General features: G+C 40.5%; 1 protein-coding gene across 8 annotated transcripts in view; it reads left to right on the top strand.

Annotated features, from left to right (window-relative positions):
- THRB (thyroid hormone receptor beta) overlaps positions 1–21,715 on the top strand; it is a 180,727-nt gene that overhangs the window by 111,954 nt on the left and 47,058 nt on the right. For all 8 annotated transcript variants that reach the window (XM_075083250.1, XM_075083245.1, XM_075083246.1 and 5 more), the window contains one exon: positions 16,591–16,655. In XM_075083250.1, coding sequence (XP_074939351.1) covers positions 16,649–16,655 — 7 coding nt within the window. In that variant the 5' untranslated portion in view covers positions 16,591–16,648. The remainder of the gene's footprint in view (positions 1–16,590; positions 16,656–21,715) is intronic.

Here is a 21,715-nt window from a genome sequence, read left to right as displayed (position 1 = left end):
GGAGAGGGTTTCCTTCTGCTGGCGTGCACATGAGGAGGAGGAGGTCAGGAAGAGGCTGAGGCTGTCAGGTCTGGCATGGACACCACCATGACACCACTGGATACTTGATCCATCGGCCTCGGATGCTCCCCTGCACCTATCCCGCCCAGTCCTCCTGACCGCACCAGCAGGTTGGCACACACGATGTGCTCAGAACAACAGGCTTGGTTGGTTGTTCTGATTTGGGGCAACAGGCTGCAGTGGCCAAGGGCATGGCTGCCTGACAGATACCCCCAGGCAGCCCTGGTTAATGTTATTTGCATCTCCTATTGTCCCATTTCTTGACTCTCCTTTTTGCTGCGCTTATACCTGTTTCCTATACCCCATCCTCCTCCCAAATAAACAACCCGCTCTTAATTGCTTTGCCTCGCCTTGATCCCATTTTTTCCACATCCATCCCAACTAGTTATTACATACACTGTTGCCTTGGTAGTTGTGGCCCTGGGTGACATGATGGGTCCTGCTGGCCCTGCAGGGTTGTACTCCCCAGCAGGTCCTCTGCCCTCCCCTTCCCTGCTCTGTGATACTCAGCCATTTCTCACCAAGCTCCCCTTCACTCATCTGCGAACGCTTTCCTTCGCAGTGTTGGCAGCATCGCGCTGCCAGCCTGGCATCTCCCCCAGGGGTAGGGATTCCACCCAGACTCCACAGGTGGGTTGGGATTGACATCTCAGATCCTACAGGAAGTTTTCAGCATCAGAAAGAAAGCAGACCTCGGACACTGCCTTGGGGGTGGGAGAGCAGTGGCTGGAGCATTGCCGGCATGGCAAGATGTCAAAGGGGAGCTGGGCTCTGGCGCTTGGCAGGCAGACTGTTTTGTCCCTAAAGGTAATCTCCCTAAATGATATATGCCCATGGGCAAATATTTTGGGCCTGATTTTGAAAAAGCCATCTCGTTGCCAGTGTTATTGCTTCCAAAGGGTAAATGTCAAAAAAAGGACCAAGGTCTTTGAACCTGGTGAAGGAAGTACAACAAGTAAGGGGGCGAAGCAAAGGAATAAACTCGGATAGGCAGAGGAAAAGGCTTTCCTTTGTAAAATATGAAGGCCTGGCCCCTCGCCGAGACAGACTGCATAAAGTAAGGTAAAAGTTGTATAAAGGTTGCAGGACTGACTGTCCCAGTAGACTTTATTGAGCCTGCTCAATAAAAATGAGCGCATATGAAGAAGTAAGTACAGGATTTGGCATGAGAAGCTCTTCTTTGTGTCCTAATCTGTGCTAGAGGAACATGGTGCAAAATAGCTGATGTCAATAGAAGGACTCCTTTTACTTCAATGGGCCTTACAGCAGACCTTTATCTTTTCTCTTACTATCTTAATGCTGGCAGAATGAGTAATACAGACAGATACCCTAATGCTGACAATGACATATTAAATCTGTCCTGAAGGATCACACAGGATATTTATTTCTACAGCTGCGCAGGGTTTTAATGAATTGTAGCACATAACTGTACAAAACAGTGTAAGGATGAATAAAACCAAAATGAATAAATACATGTAAAATGTAGTAAAAGGATATATGATTTAAAAAAGAGAACTGGAAGAGAGACACATATTTTGGCGATAGCCGTTGACCACAATAGCTCAGAAACAAAGTCCAGCATGGCTGTGAATTCCAGCAAATTGATGGATTGTAGTGGTGTCAGTTTGTTCAGGAGAGAAGAGACGTCTGTGTTACTAAAGCATTTCCAATGATCCAGTACTGTCAACTTCAAGCACTCAGGAACTGTGAGTCAGGTCATTACTGGCAACTCTGCTTTTTCATTCTGAATTTTTAAGACTCTTTTTCTGTTTCATTTTATTGTCTGTATGTGAGCAAGGACAGCACTTTTTAGTCCACTGTACCCTGGACTATAAAGCTGTAGATTTTGTGCCTGTTCAGAAAATCCTGATGGTATACCAGTCTTGCTTTTGAGAGATCTACAGAGATGTTTAAGAAAAAAAAACCATGCAGCTGGTTTTAAAGCGTATCTCATCCTGTTTCACAAATCTTTTTTTCTATAATTTGGTTAGGATACCTCAAAGAAAATTCTAATTTTAAGTCATTATAAATAACTTCTTATGTAAGATTCTTCAACAACTTCACAGATACTAAAAAATAAGCCTTCTTTAGAAGCTGGTACATTTTGTGCTTCCCTTATAATCAGACTGCTTTATCATGTAGACCAAAGTCTCTTTAGTTAGTGGATGGCAGAACATGAAAATAAATCTGTGAATCCTGTTCTGATAAAGTTTTCTGATAAAGTTAAAAAGCACAGTTGGCTGCAAATACCTTCCACAGATATATGAGGTGTTCTCTCATTCTGTCAATATCTTTGGGGGTTTTCTAATTAATCTATTTATCTGCTTTTCATAGTAAAGATACTCTGTTTTGATTCCCACAAAAGAACAACTCAGAAACCTCAATGCTGTATTTTTTTTCCACAGAAATTTCACTATGAGCTTTTGCAATCTCCACATATTGTATCTTGGCACAAAACACTACCTCTGCTTATGGTTTGCATCATTAAATATCAGATTGGCTTCTCACTGTGTTTATAGGATACAACAAGAAATAGCCTGTTAAATCTGGCTGGTTGGTAAAACTGGTGTTTGTTGAATCATTGTGCTACTGTGTTCCCACATCACACAGAGAAGAAAATCCCATAAAACTAATAAGCTGTAAAACAGAGTTAATGTCAATGGCAAAGAATATTCCCAAATGTAGTAAATAAATTGAGAATAACTTTTCTGAAGTTTAGAAAATTGATCCCCAAAACACTGAGAGTAGACCAGAAATGTAACCAATAAAACTGTTTTGAAGTAAAAAATGCATGCCAAGCATACATCATATTAATAATAGCAATTCCAATGGCTTATCTGTAGATCTTACTGGCATACTGTTGGAACTGAGATGAGTATTATCATCTCCACCTTATGGATGAGGAAGCTGGGTTACCGTAAGAATAGATTTTCAACACGGAACATGAGGTAGTGCTGACTCCAGTTCCCATTGCAACTCCCAGCTTTAATTATTTTTCTCTGAGCTTCGTTTGTTTCTTTTCATTATACAGAACTTGTTCTTTCAGCACAAGGTAATTTGGATAACATTGAATGTAGATTAGATCCATATATTAATACTGACGAAACTTATTCATTCTAAAATTGCCATGATAGATTAGCTCCTTCCCATCACTGGATGGTAAGATGGCTACATCTTTAATTTAGATTGGTGTGTTGCTTTTGACACTTTTAATATTTTACTGCTTAAGACACTACGGAAAGCAACAGGTAAAGGATGTCTCGGATGTTTTTTTAGCGGGCTTCCAGATAAGCCTGGTGGGAAGTACATGGAATATCACTTGTGGGATCATGTATTTCCACTGTCCTTTTCACTACCCATGTGATGCTGCTGAGATGAATCATGGGAAGCCTCAGTATCAGCAGCACAGAGATGACATCCCATTCTGCTTCTCCTGATGCGAGCGGCATAAAAGCTGTCTCTGAGTGTCTGGCTAAAATCAAACTGCATATTAATTAAATAGAGACGATGCTAAATGGAGGCATGAAATCCACTGAAAAAGTAGCTATTTCCATCTTGTCTTGTGTTCAGGAGTCCTTTTGCCTGTGCCTTCTCCCTTGTCTCTCTTGGCTTCTTTGTTGTCTGCATTTTCAGGGCAATTTTTCCAGACGTAAACCGAGAGAACTCATCTGGTAGCTTGACTTGGATAATCCTCACGTTTGTGCCTTCCATCCCTTACTAATGCAGTGCATTTACATAGAGCTTTAGAACAGAAAACTCAAATTCTTCGAAACTGTCCAATATGCTGCACTGCTGGGGGCACACCCGTTTTATTGCTGTCTTGCCCCTGGGGCTCCATACCAGGTCACATTCAGTATCTTCCTGCTAACCTTTTAAGTTGTCTGTGCTGGGTGTCTTAAAGTTTTCTTTGAATGGTGATTGCCTCTCCTCGCAGCTATGTTCCTCAAGGATCTGTTCTTCCAGTGGCAGGCACACAGGAGCAGAAGACAAAGATTGAGTCATTAGGGCCATGGCTTTGGCATTTGGTGGTGGAGCCCCTGGGTCTGATATCCTCAGGAATGAAATGCAGCATCCAGTTTTCCTGTTACGCATTCACACAAACAGTACTAGAAACTAGAACAGGAAGAGAGATTAATTGGAAAATGGGCAAACTGGAGGACGAGAGAATTACGTTTTGAAACAAAAGCCTGGCCCATCCCACTGACTCAGGAGAGCAAAGAAACTCAGGTTGATACCCTGTTGTTACCTTGGTCATGTAACAATCACGGAGCACTGGGGCAGTATAGTATTGAGAGTTAATGAACTTAATGAAGGGAGTAGATAGATTCTGCCATGTAATTTTTGGTGCACTCTCTGAGGAAAGTGTGTCTGCTCATACTGGGGTTTTGCTCAGGACACTGGGAGGATGCTGCTTCCGTACTGACCTCCCTCTGCCCTCTCAGGAACCCTAACATTATTGCTTTGATAAGCACATGGCTTAGGTCCCACTGCTTTACCTCTGTTAGGAGTTGAATGCAGGCAATGGTGAAACCTGAAAGATCTGAGGGTACCAAGTCAACAGCTGGCAAACCAGGCAAAGCGAAAGAGCTGCAGATGTCCAACTCAAACCTCAAGCAAAGCAGGTAATGCAGAACAGGACTTTACAGTTCAATTTCCCTCTGCTTGTTCTCTCCCTGCTGTTCTCTCAGAGGCTTGGGCTGCTTGTGTGTTGTCTCCAGTGTGGATCTCTCTCTTCGCTCCTATGTGCAGACCACCCTCAAAGCTCTTCCAGTATGGTTTTCTCTGTCAGTCTAAGCTTCTAGAATGCCTGCTCAGAGCCTCATCATCTCAAGATGGGTCATATTAAGATGGGATATATGATCTATGTATCCCATATATTAAAAATATGTATAAGATGGAATATGGGATATGATATATGAATATAAAGCATATTCAGAATACAGCTGTTAGGAATATCTTTCTGAGTCATAATTCAATTCCATTGCTGCATCTTTGCCCCCGTCCCCTTTTCTAAGCAAACATAAGCTTTCTGATTGCACGTTTCCTCTCTATACAACAGATGTATCCATTTATTGAGCTTTTGATGGCTTCTGTCTGGCAGGCCATGCTGTCCCTAAAGGCCATCCATAGGCTCCTCATTAAAAATATAAGTCACCACTTTGTCTCCTGTTCTCCTTTGCATCATTCTGCAGCCCCTCGTCTTCTTCTCTGCACCTGTAACCTTTGTTTCACAGTGGAGGTGCTAGTAAAGCAAATGGAGAGATGGGGTGCTCTGCTCAAGTATGGTGCAGAGATGAGCAAAGACGGGGGGTGACAAGGTGAGCTCCCCAGGCACACTGCCCATGAAGGTGTGGAGTTACTGTGATCAGCAAGGAAGGCATCATGATGAATACAGCGGTAGAAATCTGGCAGCAATAAAATGCCGCACCAGAATCTTGTACCCATGGACCGTGTCTTGGTAGCCCCTACCCAAAGGTGCAATGCATATGTAATATAGCAAGCTGAAAAGGTTAATTAAAACTTCTTCACTGGATAGAAAGGCTGTCTTTTGGAAGGGTTACATAGGTCTTATTAAGGTGTGCTCCATAAACCCGTTGTAATTTTATACACTTAATTTTTTTCTGGTAGGAGCAGGGAAGAAAATATTTAACATCCAGGCTAATCTTGGATTTTAATATCATTAATGAATTCTCAGAACAGAGTCTATGTAGGAAGTTCAGCTTGCTAAATCTGTCAGCTTTCGTATGTGTGATCTTTATTTATTGTTTATTTGACCCATAGTTACATTTAGATAACTTAGCAAAGATGTGAACTTGGGTTCGTGCTGGAAATTTATTCTCATGTCTCATCAGTACTAGATTCTTGACTTTATTTAGTACTAAAGGGAAGACTGACCTTACCAATTCATATTGCTATTCTCTGTAACATACAGCAAGCACTTTTTAGTGACTTTCTTCAGTGTTTAAGGATCTAAATGCAAAAAAAGTTATAATGAATTGTGTTGTCTTTAGGGTTTTTTTCCCCAGTGCAAGACTTATAATCTTCAAAGGTGTTTCAGAAACCTTCAGAAATTATTTTAACAGTTAAAAAGTAATTTCAGTGCATGGAGTCATAAATACCCTGGTTTATTATAAAAGGTGTAAACCCGCACTGTGTTCCTCCAGAGTCCCACTTTATAAGACAGGGTGAACCTCATCTCCCTCCCCTTCCCTCCTTGGAGCTGTGGGCTCCTGCCACTTACTTTGTGCCAGCTATGGTGCTCACCAGCCACCTCGCAGGGCTGATTCAACTCACTAACCCAGTGCAAAACTAGCCCAGCAAAAACTTGGTATTTTCTACAGGGTCAGTGAAGCGAGTCAGGTCAAGTGAGACAGAAGGGGGCTGTGCTGCAGAGAACAAAATCATTTATGCCTATCCTCAGTTTTTATGGTGTTTTATATGAAGATATTAAAGTATGTTGACTGTTAGACCCGTACTTAAAACTCCCTGTGTCCCATGTGTAGATCTTCTCTGTTTCCTTTATGTGAAATTCAGCTGTTAATGTAGATTTGTGTTGCATTTCACAGTTTTACTGTACAGAAAAGTAAGCATAGTGGCGATAGGCATTTTCTAGAACTACTAGCATAATTATTTCTTCATTAAAAGTTATTTCAAGAAACAAAATAATGCCCAGTGTGATCTGTATAAAAATATAAAATATAAAAAATGCTCTCCCATATTTGCAGTAAAGTTTTGTCCATTAGAAATATGCCATTAGATATTGAAATCAAATCACCTAAGGAAAGCAACTGAACTTTTCTTTATCTTCAGCAACTTCAGCAGTTTTGCACCTGTAACTCAGAGTGGTTCAACAACTCCCCACTCATGACCCCGTACAACTGTACCAGGAACTAAATAAACCCTACTTACTAGCAATTAAAGTGATTTAATTTAAAACACAATGACAGATGCATAATGGGTTAATTACAAAATAAGTAGTTAGCAAATAGGATGGAAAAGGTTAAAAGGTTGTAGACTTTTGTTGTTTGCTTGGGAGAGATAGTGAAATCATCAGTGATTAAACTTTTTGTTTTAATTTCTGGGCCTGATTCTATTATTGTTAATTGTAAGCGAGGCAGCAAACGAGAGGTTTTTTAAAAAAAAAGAAATCACTGCTTTATCGGACATACTGAAAGGCCATTGTTAACACTGAGGCTATGTGATTTGTTTCTAGTCTGCATCCAAAAGTAGGTTTGAATTTGTAATGTTTCTACTTAACATTAGGATATATGCCTCTTCTGAGGAGAAGTAGTCATCCTCTCTGCTCTCTGCACTGGGGCCCCAGTGAGCTCAGGAAAAAGAGTATAAGGAGTGGTGGAGGTTAGAGCAACACTTTTTGGGAAACTGCCTCCCTTAAAGAGTAAATGAGTTATTTAGTTGGGAGTATGCCATAATGTGCATGTTCTCCAAAAAAATGAGGATAAAAGGAACAGGACTTTGAATAGAGTAACTTCTGAGCTGTGAAAATGGTCAGCTGAAATCCAGTTAACTTCATGCAGTGCTGAACAGACAGAGCCATTACAGAGGACACAAGCAATTTTCTGTTAAAATAAGCAAAATAAGAGCTTCTGTTTCATTTTCACAAGTATTATTCCTTCTCTCCATGACTCCTGTCTGCCCAAAACCATAAGCAAATGGCCCTTTAGATAGTTTTAATACAGTCATATTCTATGACCACCAGCTTATTGCCAGGTAACTTGAAACTCTTTATTTATTTATAATAATTATAAATCTATTTATGTATCTGTAAAACATGTGTTTTGTATTTTGAAATTTCAGAGGGGATGTTTGCAGAAAGCTTTCTCCAACTTGAGCCTAATTGTTACTGAAGTCATTGAACTTTTTCTTTTGAAAAATATGCTTTTGGATAAACCTCAGAAATAGCAATATGGGCTTCTCCATTTCAAAATATCAATTAAAACCAGGCAGGAATTCTCCTTTTTAAATATAGCTGCCCTCTAACCAAATTACATGTCCACCAGTAACTATTAGCATTATTTAACCAAATTTCCCATAACAGTCACATTCTTCCATCGTCCCTTGCTGTCTTTTGAGCATGGTTATCATGTGCTCACTTCCCTGTCACTTTGCCAAGGCATAGTTAACTCTCAACTTATATATGTTGGTCCAGCCCCTTAGACATTTAACTGTACTTGTCTGAACCTCCTTTTCTATTATTCATACTTTTTTCTGTCTCTGGTGTGCCTTCATCCTGCCTCCAGGGGTGTTATTGGCTTTACTGCTTGACATAAGGCCTGAACCTACACATCCAGAAATGTGTTCTCCCCTTTTGGTGCCTATCACACTGTCAACATCTGTCTGATGCCCAGTTCCCGCGAGCTGTTTCGGCAGTGGCAGGCGACCGATCCAAGACCACCAGTTCCACCTGTAGAAAGGATCTGTGCCGGTTTTTAGCTCATCTTTATCCCCCTACTGTAAGTTTTGCTGGCTAGGGATATAGATTTCAGAAAACAACTAACTTCTTGTTCTGGTCCATTACCTTAAATTTGTTGAAAATAAGCTTCTTCAAAGTTTTCCCCCAGTTATAATGGAATTTAAGCCGTACATCTCAGGTCTGGAATCTGCGGTGAACATTTCAGAATTCAATGGCTTTGCAATTCAGTGGTCAGTTTTTAGGACAAATAGATTCAGGTTTGGAAACTCATCAAGTCACACAGTATGCAAACCCCATCAGGCTAAATCCATAGCTGTAACAGCATCTCTTGTTTTCTTTTCCAAGAGTTTCTGCGAAGTTCTATATATTTGTACACTGTAACTCAAGGCCTGCAATATAGACAATGATTTTTCAGTATTTAGAATTTATTTTTTAAACTGAGTGGTGACTCTCTGAAGCTCTGGTTAAGAAAAACAGAAAGCCTAAAGTTGCATTAATTCTGCTGCTCATATCTGAACCCCTGAAAATAGCTCAAACAAATGCCAGTACCAATCTTTAGGGTAATGCTTATCCCTATTCAGAGTGACATTTGTAGTTTAGAACATACTCATTTCTGCTTCGCTGATTTTTTAGGCACAGCACATATAAGATGCATTGACAAAATTCATTGTTGTTAACAAGATTCACCCAGGTACATCCCCTCCTGACATTTAGACAACATTCTTTTTCTTAATCCATTTCATCATGAGGGTAGAAAATCACCAGTTTCAATAAAAGTCTTTGAAATTTAGTGTCTTTGGGATTATCTCGTGTTAGTCAGTTGTAGAGATTTACTGGGTAATTCAAGACAGCCTTCATCTATTACACACTTCTCAGTGAGTAATAAGAGAAATTAGCACTGAAGATAAACTGTCCCTTGTTGAAATTTCAGGGAGAGCTAATGTTTCCTGAGGTGACAGAACAAAACAGACAAACAAGAAAAGTTTTACGTCAAAGCTGTTGTCTGAATGAAACTCCCATAGGCTGGAGAACAAATATGTAAGCCATGAAGCGTCTCAAAGGCTCTTCAAAAAACACAGAAATAACCGCTTAAATACGAGGTCTTTTATGTTACCCCTTTTGCTTTTCTATCATCCTCGGCCCTCCAGGATCCTTCCTCAACTGGATATTTATGCAAGTAGGTACGGGTCTTTCTGAATTAAGGCCTAAACCTCTAATGATATAAACATCTCTTAATGCACAGTTGCAGATCAGCTATTCTTAGGCAAATCTGGGTAGCTTGCACTGTAATGCTTCATGTTAAGAAAGTCCCCTGCAGGGAATAAAATGCTGGTTATCGGAACAGTGGCTAAACAGGGCTGCTTCCAGTTCTGTGCTCCTCTCATGCCCTCCTGTGTCAACATGTAGTAGGCCAAAGGAAAGTGCTGGAGAGCTGACGTTTCTGTGAGAGGATGAAGCAAAGCGAAGAGGCAGTTATGGTCCACTATGCCTGCAGAGTTCTAAGCCAAATATAAGCAGATTTCTTAAAGCCTTTACATCTTAGGGCCAGTCAACAGCTTCACACTGTGATAATAAGTGATTTGAGATACTCTGTAACTGAGATAACATTACTCATTTCTGTGAGTACAGCGAGAGAAGGGTTATGTATTCAGTTTTGTGCTTGATGCCCAGGTGGTTTAAAGGTAATGTTGCAGTCTTCCCCTGTGTACTTTCGATGATACCTATGAGACTGCCTTTCTAGCGTGTTCAGGCTACTGGGAAACAGACAGAAATACTAAAACTTTCTTTTTGGTTATGATGAAATCAATTATTATATTTTCCATTAGCTTATAAAAGGATACATTTACCCAAATACAGTAAGACATTAAGATCTGATGAAATCATAAAACCAGCTTTCATCTTGCTTTTATCCTGCAATATTACATTTTGTGGTGCTGTGTCTGTTTTCTGTAGATACTAAATTCAACACAACAGCTTTATCTTTCAGCCTTTCCTGCAAACTGTATGCCAGAACAAAAGTCCCACCAGTGTGAGACTACAGGAGAAATTACTTTGTCCATCTAAATTAACATTGTTCATCCTTCAGTTCTACTTACTGAAACACAAAATTCTTTCAAAAACCTGTAAAGTAGTGAGGTTACTGTTAAAACATATCGGGCCTATTGTCTGTCTGTAAGAATTTTATAACTTTCATGCTGTAAAAGAGCTGCTGATGCCTGCACAGAGCTGAGCACATCATATGATTCTGACTGATGCAGAGCATCCATAATCTTGACTTGTTAGTGCTTATCAATTTTTAGGTTATTTAAGCAGCAAGTTAAAATAGGAAATTCTAAACCTAAAAGGTAAACCTATTACCTTACTCTAAAGAGCATAGGTTGAGAATCTTGTCTCTGTGAGGAAGAAAGAACAGAATTACTGACTGGCCATCCATATTAGAAAGCTCAGTACCTCCTTGCATTTCAATCAAGTGTTTCAGGATAGGCTGCAAATGTTTATACACTGTGGTTTTGATTTTATGCTTTATTGCAAGTTTCTATGTCCTCATGACTTGAACTAGACTAGCAATAAAAAGCATGAGTCAAAGTCCACTTCTGAGCTTGTGTCTACAAGCCAGTTCTGATGGTTTTTTTTTCATTAAACTTATCTAGAAAACTAGACAGATTTTTATTTCTCATACAATGCACAGCTGTTTATTATGTTTTATAAGGGAGAGAATACTGCTGCTCATTTTATAGGTATCATGCACCATAAGCCATACCCTAGTACATTTTTCACTGGATATGTATTAGTACAAAATCCTCTGTATAACTCTGCTCTAAAATACTAATTTTACTTTGCTGTTAAATATTGAAATATTAAACATTGAAACAAATTTAAAAGTTCATTTAGGCATCAATACAGCCTGTAGGCTACCTTGTCATTTTTCCTGGTGTGGAGTTGCTTCTTCAGATATTTCACTAAAGATGAAGTTAAAAGTGAGAGCAAATTTCAAAGAGTGAGTTCCAGAACAAAATGTTCAGATGCCACATCCTGTAATTCATCACCCCCAAGAAAAACAAAAGTGCCATAACTTGTGCCAGGGCAGAACAGGAGGGACCAGCATCCTGGGATGCTCCATCTGAGTCTACTGGAGCTTCCTCCTACACCCCATTACCCCACTCTGCACTCTCACTTACTCCCTGCTGCATCCCAGGACCAGGGCAGGCTCCCACCCACCCCCAGGTCTGCCAGCATCCTTCCCCTCTTCTCAGGACAAGTTCCTCTCCTTGGAGGCAGCACAGCTCCCATGGCAAGCATTGTATAGGATTGTTGTATAAGGGTGTCAGGGATAAGCCAGAGATACTGGCTGTTGCAGGTAGTGTTACAGGAAGGACTTGTGCAGATCAGCCAGGTCACCCTATGGTCCTCCATGTGGCTTTTCAAAGGGGACATCAGGGGTGGTTGGTGAAGGGAAAGGAGCCAAATGTCTTGTTGGTGCTTCTGAAAGGGGCAAAAATCTCTTTTCGCACTGATTCCTGCCTCGAGAAGAAACAGGAGGCAGCAGCCCTGGTTTTCCCCCATGCTGCCTGGGGCAGCCACTTGCCACGTGGGAAGGCAAGCCTGAGGCTTCTGGGAAACGTGCGGTTCACAATGCGGACAGAGACCGGGATTCAAACCACAAAATTACCGTGCCCCCAACCTATGGGAGACTAGTAGCCACCATCTAACCCCAAAGCAACAAAGTAAAATAAAAAGCCCCCTCTTTCCCAGAGCAGCTCAACCCTTGCATATACCCGTTGGTTAATCTGATACATTTGTGTGAAGGGGGTGGCACTTGGTGAGAGTGGGAGAATGCTTAACCACATTGATTAATGTTAATTGGTTAATTGCCTTTCATTATGGGAGAAGAAAGTAAGTGCAGTAATTGGCAATATGGCTTGACAGCGTTTCTAGATTGGAGACCAAAGCCAGAGAACTAATTCTACATATCACCTTTTCAGGCCAGAGGAGATGAAGACCCCAAAGATGTCTTTTTTTATTTAGGGCAAAATAGGAATATTGTTTTCCTGGTGCAGGGCTGTAGATCTGAAACACAACTCAGTATCAGAATGGAATGAGCATTTTGCTACTTCTATTTGAGGTGTCCAGTATGAATGTGAGGACTACCTTGTTAAATAAAAAGTAAGGTGGAACTCGAGTGATGGAGAAAGAGCATGTTGCCCAGACTGCTGCCTTGGCTTTCCATGGGGAGATCATGCGGGATGTGAGATAGCAACTTCTGAAGTTCATGCTGCCTGCTCAGGGCATGTGACTCAGAGCCACGAGACCTCGGCTAGCTCTTTGTGGGCAATGACCACTTGACACACAAAAGATAATCTAATGAAGCCTGCTCCCTGTGATGGTAGCAAAGCTTAAACATAAAAATTGTGTCACTTTTGGCAAGAAAGAAACTTACTCTGCAATGTCCGTGAAGACTCCCAGACATTACAGGCCTGACACGTTGGAGCCTCGCCTGTGACTCATCTGCATCCTCCCCATTTGTGCCTGTTCACGCACTTTTTAGTTGTAAGCTCTGAAAAAGAATCTGGTCTCCTCCAGCATCTTCTGCATCTCTGCCCTGAAGATGAACTTGCTATAATTAATATAGACACCACTAACTCTTCTTGCTCACATGAAGTAGTAGCTTGCTGGGCCTTCAGAAGACAGTCAAGGCTTGGTGTGCCAGAATGGTTAAATAGCTCTGTACTTTCGCAATGTTTCCGTACATGTACCACGTTCCTTTGGAGGAAAAATAGGAAGTTACTTCTGGCATATAAAGTGCAGGATAAAAGCATCCTTCTGAAAACATTTCAAATACATTTGGTAAGAATAGTAAAATCACCATCAGGTACAAAGCAGGTATTACAAATAGACTCAATTACCATGTTTCTTTTGGCAGTTGCGAAATCAAGCTAGTGGAGATGCTAGGTGGGTGAGATGCTGTAAGTTCCAGTAAACTTATTTTCTAGACAGATAGGAAAAGAAGAGAATGCATACTCTCCATTTTATACTGTGGGACACAGGAAGACTATGCCAAAGCCAGATATGTTAGCGTAATGCTTTAAACAAAAGACTATCTTTTCCTACAATCATTTCATAATTAGCTTTTTTACACAAGTGACGGCCGCCTTCATGCCAGTTCCTGGTCTCATCAGGGAAAATGGCAAAACTCCCAGGATAGCTGGAATTTTTCCCTTTATACAGAATTCATTGAAGAACTTTGTATTTCTTCTTTTTTTCCCCCTCCTTTTTAATAGATTGGCTCAAAAACAATAATTTTAGGATTAGTAACTAATTATTTACAGGAGGGGCAGAATTTTTATTTAAAATACTCAATTGTTTACTTCAAGAGCACTTGTGTGTCACTGAGTCACCAAACCACAATGACATTCTGGGAAATGGCTTATTGTTGAGGTTCATGGGGTCCCATGGCATAGTAGGATGAGTCTGATTTTAATTGGAGGCCTGATCTAAATTTGTATCCCCTTTCATCTTTTGACTGACAAACTGTGAGGGATTTTGAAGTTCCATAAGATGTCAGTAGCAAAAGAAGGATCTTGTATCGTTGCCTCCGGTCGTGTTGTTTGTACACTGCTAATATCAAGTGGAGTATTTGCTTTTCCCTTAAGAGTTTAAGGAGATATTGTCTTTTCTGAGAAGAGCCTAGACTGGGTCTCGGGTGGTTTGCTTGAAAGAAAAGGCGAGGAGATAAAAATACATTGTAACATGTATGCTGGAGGATATTTTACCAGTTCCGGCTGTAAAATTTTCAGTGGGTTTTACTTTGTACTTGCTTTACAAATACAGTAAATTCGGGGGGGAGAGGGGGGGCCTCTCCCTTTTTCCTTTTCCTCTTTTTTCTTTTTTTTTTTTTTGTAGGGTGGTGGGTTTTTTGGGGTTTTTTGTTTTTTTTTTTTTTGAATCACAGAGCAATTCTGAATCTTGGACTAGCAATTCATTTACCTTGAAGATTTACCAGATATGCCCGCTTAATGTAATGAGGCATAAAGCGATGAAAAAGATAAGGAATGCATTACGGAGAAGATAATGGAGCTGTTAATTTGGAAGGTCGAGATTTGCATGGAAAGAACACACGCACGGGCACCCCCAGCCCCCCCAGACCCAGCGCTGCAGTGCAGCGGCGGGGAGCCAGCCGGGCCGCCCCCGGGCTGCTCCCGCGCGGCCGCCAGGGGGCGCCGCAGCACCGCGCCGCGCCGGGCCGCGCCGGACCGGGGGGTGTCTGAGAAAGCCCGCGCAGCGGGGGGACACACGGCGCCCGCCCGCCGTTTTGGGAGTGGGGGTCGGCCGCGCTTCTCCCCTCCGCCTCACGGGTGGGCAGCCAGGCTTCTGGGGCCGCGGGGGAAGGCGCTGGCTTCCATCCCGGCTCGAGTAGCGGGGAGGCGATGTGGCGCCTGGGGCGAGGGGCTGGGGCGGTGCGGGGCCTGCGGAGCGCGGCGGGGGCGTCCCTCCGCCATCTTCTGGAGCCTTTGGAGGGTGGCTCCAAAGCCTCTGGTGTCTGAGGTGCCGGGAGGGCTCAGCCCTCGCCGGTGTACCGCTGGCGGGGGCGTGGGGGTGGGATTGAAGAGCTTAGGTGAAACCACCGGCCAGCGTCCCAGATACATTAATTACACGGTACATGTGATTGCTGCAGTTCACCTGCTTTCTCATTCTAGTGTTGTAGCCTGTGCCTAAAGAGAGCAGATGTGCTCCATGTCCTTTCAGCCTGCTGGCGGTGGGGGATATTTATTTCAAGGATAAGGAAGGGAAATGCTCCCTGTGTGAGGAGACAGCGGCTGAGAGGAAACACAGACAGGGCTATGGTGCTGAATGGATGGAGAGAAATAAAAACCAGAAGTTCGTTAACAAAGGCCAAAGGACAGTTTCTTAACATAAAATGCGGATCAGGCCAATCCAAGAGAGGTTCTACTTCCCCTATAAAATGTCACTTGCATGCTAATATTAACATACATGTTTCCTGACGATCAAGAGAATGTGCCCCTGATCCTGGGCTAGTTTTCCACTGGCATTAGTGGGGTCAGTGATAGGCCTGGGATTTCTTATTTAAAAATTCTAATGAGATCTTGTCTCTATTCTGGAGTAATGTCTTTAGGATTGTCCCTGCTCGGATTGGATTGTTGGTGCTTAAACTAGGCAGTGAGCCAGGATCACCCAACTGGGCACTGTGTTTTGGGCTGGGGTGGCTGAACGAGGGCACGCTGCCTGCGATACCTCTCTTTGAAAAATGTTTTGGCTAGTATAAATACAGATACTGCCGAAGGAAGATTTTATCTCCTGACACAAAATTAGCTTGTAGGGCTTCAGTCTTTGTTACCAAACAGAAAAGGAGTATAGTTACTATGTCAGTGTGTATGCACTGCCATACGCATGGGGGAGGCACTCTAAATATTAAAACCATGACTTTAGGATGCCAAATCCAGTTCCTCACATCTGCAGTTATCTCTGTAATAAAATAGATGCCATTGTTCAAAACTTAAGTACATATGAATTAGGTTTTTATCAAATGAGTAAAATTACTGTTTACATTTCCAAACTTCGTAAAAGTTGATAGACTTCTGAGTTTCAAATGATTGAAGAAGAATCGCTGTAACTGCAGACAGAGAATTTCTAATTCCTTTGAATCCTCTGTTCTTACTGAAGTGGAGAGTAATAGGCATGTATCACTAGAAACTGAAAGTAAGCTCCTGAAGTACACATTAGACCCAAAGGAACTTCTGCAAAAAATTAAGGGAAAGCGTTCCATGAAGTAGGCAGAAGCACTTTTTTTTTTTTTTCTTTTTTGCATCAGTAGCCACCAGCTTTTTTGACCTTACTTCCAAATCCTTGTTACCCACAGCTTCTGCAGTCCACCAGGGTTTGGACCTGACTTGCATTCGTTGCCTCGTGCAGTTCAGCAAGGTGCATTTAATTTAATGTGCTAAGCCATCAAACGCGGACCCTGGTATTCGAGATCCAAAATGTTCCATCCTGTTTAATTTTTAATGGTATTTTGCAGATTTGCCTTTATGGACATATTACATGGGGTTTTTTTCCTTTTTTTTTTTTTTTTTTGGCAGGTGACTTTGGTGACGGAAGAAGAACAAGAATGATTACATATCCATAACTCCCAGCAGTATGTCAGGTAATCATATTTTGTAAGAGCATCTATGCAATGTTTCTTGCTTTGCTGGAGTGATTATTATTAAATATTTACTGCAAAATACTGCTTTAACAAATTCTGAATGCATTGGTGATGGGAATTGAAATCTTTCCTCTACCCAGAGCATAGAGATGTGGGGCATATAGTAATTCCCAACATTTTTCCTCTGAAACTCTCACCCTGCTTCATTTGCCTTCAGAAACAAAGTTGTATTTTGTTCTAAACACACATTCCAACTTAGAGCATGTCTGCTGAAACTGCCAGTGCAGTGATGGTTTCTGCTGAGTTTGTTGGCCTAAGTTATTTTGTAACATGTACATATCCCCTGAGGTTCAAAGTGAGACAGTCAAATTCATTTGACAAAGATTACCCAGTACTTTTCAGATAATAATTGACTAGGTCTGCAGGTGGGCTGAAGATCTGGAGTTGAAATGACCATTAAGCATTTTATGTCCCTTAACTGTGTTATCCCTGCCAGTTGCAAAGCATTTGAAGGCTATACATAAATGAGCTGTGTTGAAAAAACCCGTATATTCTAATCCCAGAACAGGGTGTCTAAAAAGATATAGTTATTATGTGGAGATCATAAAGATAGCTGGAGAGTTTCAGACTTTCGGAATTTGGTTTAGTATTCATCAAACTGCATAAGAAAAGAAAATGTTCTGCTGATACTCTGTCAATGCATATATCAAGAGCCAAATGCCATAAATGGGACCTTTTAAAACCCTGTGTGTAAAATACAGCCTGTGCTACACAGGGGAAGTCATGACAAACAAGAGTGAATTCCTGGTGTTATGCTCAAGGGACAGTTTATTTTTACTGACCGGGCAGGTCAAATATCCTTTTCTTTTCTCTAGAAGGATCCCATGCTTTTTATTGGCCAACAAGCTACATTCACCAGCGAAGCTGGTCTTCTAAGTTTAGGGAAGTAGCTGGTCTTTTAAGTTGAGGTAGAGAGTAAAATTCATGGGGAGAAACAGTGTATTATTTAAATGCATGCTTTCGTAGCAAAAGGTATTATTTGATAATATGCAAAGATGTGCCAAAGATTTTACTTCTGTTTTTATGGTTTCTTTGCTGTCCGTTGATGTGGAGGTTAGGCACAGATCAATGTAAGATGGAGGCAGAGGGCATTGAGGCTTCTTGTGGAATGAAGTGGAATACCTGACCCTTGGCTGGTGTGTCAGGCTCTGGATTAGCATCACTGCTACATGAGGATCAGGAAGGAGTTAGTATCCCTAGGCTGCATTGGCAGGGCCCACTAGAATGTTTTTGCATTCTTCTGCAGGCATTCTAGGCATGATAATTTCATTTAGCAAATACCTGTTTTGGAATAAATTAAAAGCATTGACATGTAACTCGGTCTCTCCAGCTCTCTCTTGTGCTCTCTTCTGTCTCATGTTAAACTGTGTTTTTTGACCTTTTACTACAGGGCTTGATTTTGCTGTGGTTTTGGAGGGGGCAATTAGTAGCTTGTGCTATGTGATGACAAGAGATGGGGAAGGAATTGCAGTGTACCCACTTTATCCTCGCCCTTTTATGTTCCGGGTGTCGCTTCCTATGGAGAGGGGTTTTATGGAGAATTCCCAGTAGCACTCTAACCAGACCTGGCTCCCTAGACTTCCCCCTGGCAGGGCAGCTCTGCTAAGCTCAGTGAAACACAAAGCCTAATTGGAAGGACCTACATTTTCTGCATTTCTTTTGAAAGAAGTGGGCAGAACAAGTATGTGCAAAGAAAATAATGGCCAGGCGAAGGGAAAGGTTTATTGCAGAAGATGACTGTTGGTACAGCTGTAGGTGTCCAGCACTTTTCATTATAAGCAGTTTATATCCTCTGTTTCTCATTATAGGAATTAAATTCCCTACATGAGTGTGAATGTGAAAAAGAAGCATAGATGAAATAAAAATCTCTCAAACTCTATAAAAACTGCATAAAAACCACCATCAAGAGCCAGACAGGACTCCTTTCCTAATGAATGAAAATGATAGCTTAGATTCTGTTACTGAGTCACTGGAATACGAGAGCAGAATCTAATCCAAAACCAAACTGGTTGCCTAAAATAATAGGCTGTATTATTCTGATTTTTGATAGATAATTTCTCTGCCCATATGTTACATTTTTACTGCAGTAAAAATTCTCCTCTTGTAGGCACTTCCCAAAAGCCTCCAGTTTCTAATGCAATCTAGAGAAGTTTTTCTGACAGAAGATTGTAGAATTTGGCCTTTGGTAGTAAAGCTAGGCTTTACTACATTTTGCAGTTGCCATAGGAAAAATATTTTGAATATTTTGATATCTCAGCTTTAAAAACATATACTGGTCTGGTTATTTTATGGCACATGTGTGTAACTGTATGTGCTTATAGCTTTTTCACAAAGAAAGAGTTGAAGATTTCCAAGATCATTTTGGGAACTTCAAAGTTACAGATAGCATGGGAGCATTTCAGAAGTGTAGAAGCCCTTAATTAAAAGTGAATAAAATGAAAAATAAAACGCAAAATGAGTGCACCAGGTACGATTTTTGCAAGCAAGAAGATAAAAATGAAAGGCAAATGTTGAGTTAATGAAGTCCAAACTACTCTTCCTTTTTCTTAGAATGCAGTCAAAATAGAGTTCTCACAGCAATACAGATGGAGTTAATGAACACCTAATATTGGGTACTTGATGACATTAGAAGCTGACAAGTGAAAAGCTGGACCTACAGGTTTTGTAGACACTGTTTGTCAGTATACTTTTGCAGGTCTGCCAGTTCTAAGTGTCAAAACTTGCCTAACCAGTGTTACATACGTGTAACTGAAATGATGAGCAAACATGGAGATAAAGGAGGGGGATAATGGACAAAATATGTCTTGCAGTTGAGTACTGAGCCTGAGACAAACGCATTCTGTTCTCTTAAACTGAAGCTTGGTACATCCCTAAATTAAAGAGTTTTCAGATGAGTGATCACACACATGAATGTAACAAAGCAAACCTGAAAGTTTCGCTTTCCTGTCTTGAAACGTGATTTTTAAAAATGTTTGTTGTCTCTTATGAAAAACGCTGCGGCAGATCTGATGCTTTTGAAGAACAACATCAAAAATGCATTTAGGGAATATAAGTAAAATATGTTTGGGGGGTTTATTTTTAAATAGAGATAAGTGGAAAATGGCTAAGTGGATGCTCCCCCCATAGTTCATAAGCAGCTTTACAGTTGGCAACAGCAATTACTGTCCACTGAGAAAGAACATTATAAGCATTTTAAAAATTACTACTATCTTAGCAATAACTGCAAGTCTTTCTGCCATGCACATGCACAATAGAATAGGGAAATTTAAGAGCTGGAAAGTATTCTTTTCTCATTGAGAAGATAGTACTTTCAAATAAATAAGTGTGTAACGTAGTCCATTGAAAATTCTTGCTTTTTAAATACTGTAGTGAAGGTTCTGGCTTTCACATTGCTATTCATTGGCAATAATCATTATTCACTGGCAATAATCTGTCACTGAAGGCTTCCTTCTGTACATTTTCTCCCAAAATGTAGGACAAGCCCCGAGACAGATCTTCGTCTTACTTCATTTACTGGAGTGAGAACTGAAGAAGGAATTCAAGAATGGGTTGTAAAAACCTGGAAAAAGTGTTTGTAGAACACAGGAAATCTCATTAATTTCATCTTCATGGCAGATGAAGATCGATGTAGAGAATGTAATAGTGGTGTCAGTGAAGTCTACAGCAGCTCTTTCCCTGACTTCAGTAAGGCCAGCGTTTTACTGTGCTTTTACTTGGAGTTTCATAATCGACTCAGACATTGTGCTTCTACTCTCAAATATTCACACTGTTCTATTTGCTAATGACTGTAAAGTTAGATCAAGATAGGAATTGTAATGAAATTAGGTGCTTACATTAGGGAATATAATTTAAATGTCATAAATGCATATTTTCAGTAAGTAGAATTTAATATGCAGCATTCTTGTAACAGGTCACTCGTTTGGAGAAGAAATGTCATCAGCTTTTGTGCAACAAATCCATTTGAAAACCACTGTCTTCAAGGGTTTTGCATGTAGTTTCCTAGAACTTGGGAAAAGGAGTAGGATAGGAAAGGTACCACCATTTCTTCATGAGTCTTTTTATTGTAATGCTCATTACCCTGTAAACTTGCCATTAATTCAGATGGAAAACAGTATATTGTGTAACATCAGTTGAGAAATTATTTCTCCTGAATTTCTATAGTGATTTTGCTAGGATAATTTAATTTTACATACATCACTGTCTGACACTTCTTGTCTGCCAGACCATGATAAAATCCGACTAACTCAAGTGTATTATTTCTTTTAAGTAATGGACTTTTTTAGGACAGTAAATACTTTAATATAAGGTTTTGTTATGCCAGGATTCAGCAGCTTTGTAATGAGCTTTTGGGGATTTTCAAAAGGTTAACAAGATTTATATTGTGGGATGTTTTTGCATGAAGCTATGAATCACTCCATGATGGCTCTTATTACTTAGAAGCGTATTTTTGAATATGCAGTTAAAAATATCACACTTGGTAAGTTCTAGGTTACAGACATTCTGGTTTAATTTTAACTTTTTCAATTTAAACTTTAATGTTTTAAAAAAGTGCTTTCAGAAAGTGCCATATAAATACAAGAGTTTCAAAAGGCAAGTAGTCTGTATAACATTTTGTAATGTTTAAATTTTTTATGCAATTCTTGAATAATGTGTTGGGGTTTTCTTTCCCATTATGGGGGGAAAAAAGGGTCTCTGAAGAGCGGGTTTTTTTCTTCTAGAGGAGAAAGACAAAGATCTTATGTCTAGGTGTTTAAGTTTGGTATTTACAACACATGCATACCTGCTGTATTTTCCGGATAAGATACACACATTTTTCAAAAAAATTTGCATCAGGTTAGATTTCACAAAGAACAGAGAAAACAAACACATATTTTTTTAGCTTTACAACATCTGCTAGCCATTTTCTTAAGTGTGTTTCGTTATGTTAGTGCTGATATTTTTTTCCTTTTCTATTTTTTTTTTTTCAATAATCCATCAGTATACTTAGTCCCTTTCTATAG

The sequence above is a fragment of the Phalacrocorax aristotelis genome, chromosome 2 (genome assembly GCF_949628215.1).
Source record: "Phalacrocorax aristotelis chromosome 2, bGulAri2.1, whole genome shotgun sequence".
Lineage (NCBI taxonomy): Eukaryota > Metazoa > Chordata > Aves > Suliformes > Phalacrocoracidae > Phalacrocorax > Phalacrocorax aristotelis.
This window is presented reverse-complemented; position numbering and strand designations above follow the sequence as displayed.